Source organism: Hippocampus comes, unplaced genomic scaffold (genome assembly GCF_001891065.2).
Source record: "Hippocampus comes isolate QL1 unplaced genomic scaffold, H_comes_QL1_v1.1 scaffold108, whole genome shotgun sequence".
Lineage (NCBI taxonomy): Eukaryota > Metazoa > Chordata > Actinopteri > Syngnathiformes > Syngnathidae > Hippocampus > Hippocampus comes.
Genome location: NW_017805071.1, coordinates 320,213 through 327,325, shown reverse-complemented (window position 1 = coordinate 327,325; position 7,113 = coordinate 320,213). Strand labels below are relative to the sequence as shown.

General features: G+C 40.1%; 1 protein-coding gene across 1 annotated transcript in view; it reads left to right on the top strand.

The window, feature by feature from the left end:
* Nucleotides 1–2,360, top strand: part of npm3 (nucleophosmin/nucleoplasmin, 3) — a 4,423-nt gene extending 2,063 nt beyond the window's left edge. Inside the window, exons 4-5 of the mRNA XM_019864597.1 lie at nucleotides 686–779; nucleotides 1,892–2,360. Coding sequence (XP_019720156.1) covers nucleotides 686–779; nucleotides 1,892–2,025 — 228 coding nt within the window. The 3' untranslated portion in view covers nucleotides 2,026–2,360. The remainder of the gene's footprint in view (nucleotides 1–685; nucleotides 780–1,891) is intronic.
* Nucleotides 2,361–7,113: the final 4,753 nt, after the last annotated feature.

Below are 7,113 nucleotides of genomic sequence, written 5' to 3'. Positions count from 1 at the left end.
CTTAAATATGGCAGGGAATGTGTTTACTTTTTTAGTTTTGATTTTGAGCAGCAAATTTGGAGTTACATATTGGTGCTCACCAGGAATGCATAGGCAAAATTGCACAAATTTTCACTTGAAAGAATAGTGGCGATCTTGGGATTTTTTTCTGTTCAATTTTCAAACTGTAAATTTAATACACTTCATCTTCAGCATGTTTAGTGCCACTTTTGTAAGTAACCACGCCCCCGTCCAGGCCACGCCCCCGTCCAGGCCACGCCCCTTCCGCTTTTTTCATCACTCGCCATTGCCATGTATGCTATTTAAATCTCACTGTCATATTATTCAAGGCCTCTGCACTCTTCTCATGGATATCCTGTTGAAATAAGTAAAAACGCACCACTCAGCTTTATATCGAGCTGTCACTGCAGCTGTAACAAAGCGTTTTACAGAACACATCACAAAGCATTCACAATAACGCAATCATAATGAATTTTTTTTTTTCCATTCCTACACACGCTTTGTTGTGTTTTGAAGCGGTTATGGATGAAAGAGGCTGTGCTGCAGCCATTTAAGGCTGTTGTCATGGGTCATACGGCCTTGAAATAAAATCTCTATAATCAGTGAACATTGTTGATTGTTATTGTTACTGATGTAGAATAATCTTTATTACATTATAAACATGTGTGGTGTACATTGTCTTCAGGTGAGCTTGGGTGAGTTTGAGGTAAAAGCACCATTAACCATCCGCCTGAAGGCTGGCTCAGGACCAGTGACCATCAGCGGCCAGCACCTTATTGGTAATGTTACTTAAATCATAACCCTGGTGTTTTTTTTTCCCCCCCCCCTTTGGCCACCATCCCCTTATAAAGCTTTAAAACCTCAGGGTTTGAAGTTGGGCGGCAAAGTGGTCAACCAGTTAGCACATTTGCCTCGTAGTGCAGAGGTCTGAGGCTCGATTCAGGGCTCTGACCTTCCTATTCTCCCCGTGTCTGTGGGTTTTCTCCAGGTTTCCTCTTGCATTCCAAAAACATGCAATTGAATTGACCTATGAATTAGCCAGCGTTTGATTGATTTTTTTAAACATGCAAATGAGCAAGGTCTTTTGTAGATTAGGTTTAAAAAAAAAGGCTATGCAAAATAGTTTATTTTAACAATTCCTTCCTGTGCTTTTGGTTGATGATTTTTAATTGAATTTTAACGAACCAATTTAATGAAATAAAACAGTTTGAATGTCTGCATAAAATGTAGAAATGTTCATTTTGATCATGAATTCCTCTTAATTTTATTCGTGATTGATTTAATTCTGAATAATCCAGTTTAATAAAATACATTTTAAAATATAAAATTGTTTTTCTTCTGTTTTTAATTAGTTAACTAACTCACCATTAAATTAAAAGATAAATAATTTTTTAAAAACTCTGACTGGAGAACTACATTCGAGATGGGCGGGTGACACTTCATTTAGCATTGCACCGTTCCTTCCGAAACACATTCAGAGTGTTGGCACTTGAGTGAAAATAACATTAGGGACATCTCACTGGCAAAAGAATTCCAAGCAACCTATGGCACTAAAGATTGAAACGTTCAATCATTCTTATCTTTCAGCAATTAAAAAAAAAAACATGCTGGAAGACATACATATTTGCAAACCACTCCCCACAATCCTTTTTCGATGGTATAAGCTCAAAATGATTCCAAACTACTGAACGTCAGTTCCCACTGGTCACCATTAGTAACGCACAAAAAAAAAAAAAAAAAAAAAAAAAATCCCACATTGTTCAATAGTTTCGCATCAGCAAATTCTGTCCAAAAGGCAAAGGCCAGTTAATCCACTTTCACTCGTCTGATGTGCCAACTAAACTCGGGAATGTAGCGTGAAATGTAATTTTGCTCTTTGTCTTGCGTTCAGCTTCAGAGGTTGACGAATCCGACTTGGAGGAAGAGGAGGATGAAGATATGGAGGACGATGACGACAACACGGAGGAAGAAGACATCAGCCCTATCAAACCGGCAAAGAAGAAGAACAAGCAGCAGCTGCAGTAGCTTTCGTCTCAGTCGAGGGTTTTAGCCCTCCCCCCAATGAGACGTTGTCCGCAAAGAATTCTCGGACACTGTTGACCACGTTGGCACAGGATGTTTCCAAACACCTCAGCTATATTCCTGGTGGCAGCCCAACATACTGCTTGGGTGAATCACCCTCAGACTCTCAAGCGCTTATTCACAGCACATGACTGAACTGTGGACGTGAACTGTTTTTTTGCTTTTAAATGTTTCCTCTTTTCCTTGTATGCAAGTCATAGTAAGACGCCACCGTTGATGAGCGGGCCTGTCTGTCAAAGCTATTTTGTAACTTTCATAATAAAAGTGTTGCCTTTGTGTGTGTGCCAGTAAGGTGTGCTTGATTGGTGACTTCTCGGTCACAAACATGTTTTTTTTAGTTTGAAATAGTTTTTGTACATAAAATGTAAAAAACTCAATTTGAAAGGATTTTGAGTTCAGAATGAATGCGTGGGAAAGTATTTTGTCGTCTTAACCTTGACAGAATTGAACAGTTTTCAAAGTAAACTTCAATTTGGGAGTGGCAATCACAAGCACCTGCCCTCTTTGTTTTCAAGAATTGTTCACTAGCCGCCAAACTTGATCGAACATACTGCCCTTGCAACTCGATGTTTTGCTTGCAAACCACCACAAAAGTAGTTAAGCGAAGGCTCATATTTCAGAAAACTCATCAGAGGGTCTGGCCAACAGTAGCCAAGCCACTGCTTGCATGATGACTTGGAATGAGCGATTCCTTTGGGCCGGTTCTGTGGGCACCATAGAAATTGCAAATTGATATTTTTTTTTCAGTGAATATTTGTTAGTCAGGTTTAAAAAAAAAGGTGAATAGACAGTAACACTGTATTGATAAACAGTTTTATTCCCTTGCATAGTGGCAGGCTGTCACAAACTACATTCGAGGCAACCAGAACCTCAAAGTAGGAAAGAAAAATACTTGATTGAATGCACCTTCCACCTTTCTCTGTAACAGGCGTCACTTCAATTTAATATGAAATCCCGGTGTTACCACAGCAACTGCTCAAGCGCACCACGATTCCCTCTCACTAACTGATACAGCTTTTTCTACCATTGAAAGGCCATAAATATTTCAAACACATTGCACTGCTTGTGTGTGTGTGCGTGTGTAGAACCCACATTTTTTTAAAGGCCTGATCAGATGAAGTTTCGCATTCTGCATGAGCCTAATCGTCATTCTGCATACTTCCTGTTGTATGCGTACGAGGAATGTCAGTTTTCCTGAAACACTTAAATCGTTTGGACGCCGACGCACAGTCTGCAGGCTTTCCAAGTGTACCATAGCAAGATAATACCTCAACTTGCATATGGTAGATGGTAGTTTTTGCCATTCATTTGTTGCAAGAATTGTCACATTGTGGCTGCTGAGTTATTGATGTAGAACATTGGTCCCCAAACGACGGGCCGCGGACCGGCACCGTTCCGTCGGTCATTTGGTACCGGGCCGCACAAAGAATAAATAACTTACAATACTTCCGTTTTATTCATTTCCGACTCTGAAGAGGTTTTATTTTGAAAATCTACCGGATCCCCTGTTACATCCGTCTACAGTATGTCACTCTTGACGCACGTCAAGGTTCGCTTCTCGGTCACGTGACAGGTTACAGCTGCTGTGAAATGAAACCCGGAAGCTAGCAAAATGAGTAAAAAACAGACGTCTTTAGAAAGTTTTTTTTTAGGAGGGAGAAAAGGCCCAGCCAGGAGACATAAGAGGAGGCTATGACTTTCAAGAAAAAGAAGGCTAAATTTAAGAGACACTAAGCCCAATCTGCTTAATATGCAGTGATGGTGAGTCGTATTTTTGATGCACCTTGTATTTGCGCCGTATCTTATTTTGAAGGCACGTTTAAACGTTAAAGCGAACAGAGTGTTGCGGCCAAATAGGACGTTCCTCGTGTCATGATTCGTGTTTATGTTTTGAAAATACCACAGTTTTCATATAGGTCAACTTAAAGGCCGGTCACTGAGACTATTGTCTGACATTAAACCGGTCCGTGGGCAAAAAAGGTTGGGGACCGCTTTTGTAGAGGATACTGGTCACGTTAACCTCCTTTAGATACCAAATAATAATTTCTCAACTCATAAATAGTTACAAAGAGATTTTGACTGTTTTACTAATTAGTTTTGTATGAAAATAACATCAGATATGATTTTTGTGGGGGTGGAGGGGACTTAAAGGGAAGCTGCTGACAAACAAAATAGGCAGGCCACAGACACAACAGCTACACAACAGCTTCTTCAGGGTAATGGCTTACCCTGACCAAATCCACGGACACTCATCTCTCTCCAGGCAAGGGCGTGTTGAGCTGATTCATATGGAACACCCAACACACCTGCCACTACACAACACAGCTGTCAAGTGCATCACTCTTTACTGTATACATAACCTCAGAGCGCAGTGCACGCTGACACCTGAGCACACATTCGTTCACCCGACAGGATTCGACTTGTACTAAGCCCAACCCAAACACACACACACACACACACACACACACACACACACACTGCACACCTACCCTTGAGCTCTCATTCCCGTGAGAAGAGAAAATCATGTGATATGAAGCCTGCAATGTAATTAAAGCCTTCTGTGTCTAGGGTGCTGTATTCAAACCTAACTAAATACAGCATTTTAATTTGGCCTCTTTTTCTTCATTGTGATTAAGGGCATATTTTGATGACATTCGTGTTTTTAATATAATATTCTAAGAGACCTTGGTTCATTTGTCTGTTGTCAGCCTTAAAAAATGCATTTCAAAATATTTGGTTGTTTTTAGGGTCAGTTACAAGTGCGGTCACAGAACGAATGAAACTGTCTAGGCACAACTGTCGTTCTAAAATAATACTATGCCCTACCCCTTCCCTGCCCCCCATGAATATCTACTGTATGTTTTATTAATAACACAGACTGGAGGAGTACACAAGAGGAATGCTAATGGGTTGACATACCCATATGCACCATAAGTGGCAAGTTGATGTCGCACTGTCACTAAATCAGCTCCGCCCACTCCTCCACCTCATACACTGTAATATCGAAGGAGAGAAAGCTGCACTCCAATCAGAAAACCTTCTCCCCACTCTTGTTGGATTGGAAAAAAAAGAGAGAGAAGGAAAATCCATAGTGCAAAAAGAACATTTTACAGATTATGAATAAGTGATGCGAGTCATATGGCTTCATCATTTTTTTTCCTCCTCCCCTCTTATCACTGCGTGGAGGGCTGATGATGAAAGAAGGATGAGTGACAGATAAGTAGATGGGTGTACTATCTCAGCCCTCATTAAAACGTCTGTGTCAAGATCATGAGCATGCTCGTCCCCTCCCCTTCCTGCAATGAGCCCCAGAAAATGATACCCTGGGAGAGAGAATAGAATGAGGGGGAGAGGGGGTAGGGGGTACATCTCATCAGTTATTCACACTCCGACATAACTTGACAAGCAGCTCCAATAATGAGACAAAGAGGCCTGAATCTGCCAAGAGCGGGATGTTGGCAAGTAAGAACCGACTACAACGTTATCATGTTGTTGTTTTCCTACTGAAAGGGAACGAGTTTAAAGTTGGGGTGACTTTCGAATGAGGCAAAGCAAGTCAAAACAGAGCATGCAAATCTCAAATTAAAATGCGTTCAAATGCCTGCTTCTGCGATTTAAAACAAAAAATAATAATGACCCGCAAATCAATCATTTCAATTTTGAAAATGACCTACGACATGTACAATTCAAAAACGAAATCTTTTCAGGAGGCAAAGTACAAATAAACAACAGAAATAATGTGGTCGCACAAGGTCTAGCTGGATGTGTGACTGTGTTCAGAATGAACCAATCTCGCTCAAACTCAATCTTGAACATGAGTCAGCACAACAGCATTTAAAGTACACCTGATTAATCCCAAATAAAGTTCAAATGTTCTTGTTGGCCTTTCTCCAAATGTGAAACTTGTTTTGCTTCCTACCATAATCCTGTAAATTTTGCGCTCATACTGACTCGCTTTTTTTGACCTGCTAATGCTGTCCACATGTAGAAAAAAAATGCGTTATGACTGAACAGCTTGGTATTATTTTTTTAAATTACAAAATATTTTGTATCCACTTGTTTGTTGGTCTCGTCACTAGTACTACTACTGCTCTCCCTCAAGTACAAGACCATCAATAAGGAACCAGCCGAGCAGCTTTTGGCTTCTACATGTTATAGTGTGGACGAACAAACAATCAAAAAGCAAGTTGTGGGTTTTATGTGACGTAAAGAATGGTGCTTTCCTTCCAAGAAAGCTCTTGCTTTCGTTTTGTGTCATATGACGACATATTGACAAAATACCAGCGCTTGAAAGTGGAAATCGAATCCTTGGTGTGCTTCTGTTGCACTTTAAGGACATGGTCAGTCACCATCAAAAATTAATCAGCTCTCTACTGATTTAAGTCTGGAGATGATAATATGCGCTTAGTCAAGATAAAAAACACACACAAGCTAAGGAAGAAAATCTCCATCACACTGACATGTTTATTTCGCATTTCCACTGATTCTGGTTTCTTAAAACCTTGACAAATGTATTAAAATCCTCCCAAGCATCCGTGTTCCAGTGTTAGTTCCAAGTCACATCGACTTTTGGAGTGCATAAGAGCTTTGTTGCATGCGTTCGGCAGCTAACAGGAAGTGACACATCAAAATAAGAGCATTCTATTTAAGTCTTTTTTTTTTCGGCATCGCTGTCTGGTCGGTCACTGTGGAGTTTAGATTTTTTTTTAATTGTTATTATTATGTTAATATATTTCATTTGACATACACTTGACTGATTGCATTGATTTGGAAAGAAACGGTGTGATCCTTGTTATGATGTCAAGATGACTTGACTATAAAGGAAAACAACGCTGTAGAAGGGAATCAAACGGATTTTGAAAACGTAGTAAGAAAAATAGTATTACTTAAACATAAAAGTGCCAATCTTACATTAATTTATATCATCATGTTAACGACTAATGGGACACTGCATTAGCCACACTTGGACAATTATATCCAATGCAAGAGCTGTATCCAAAACAGTCCGTGCTGTCGAGCCATTTTTGGTTT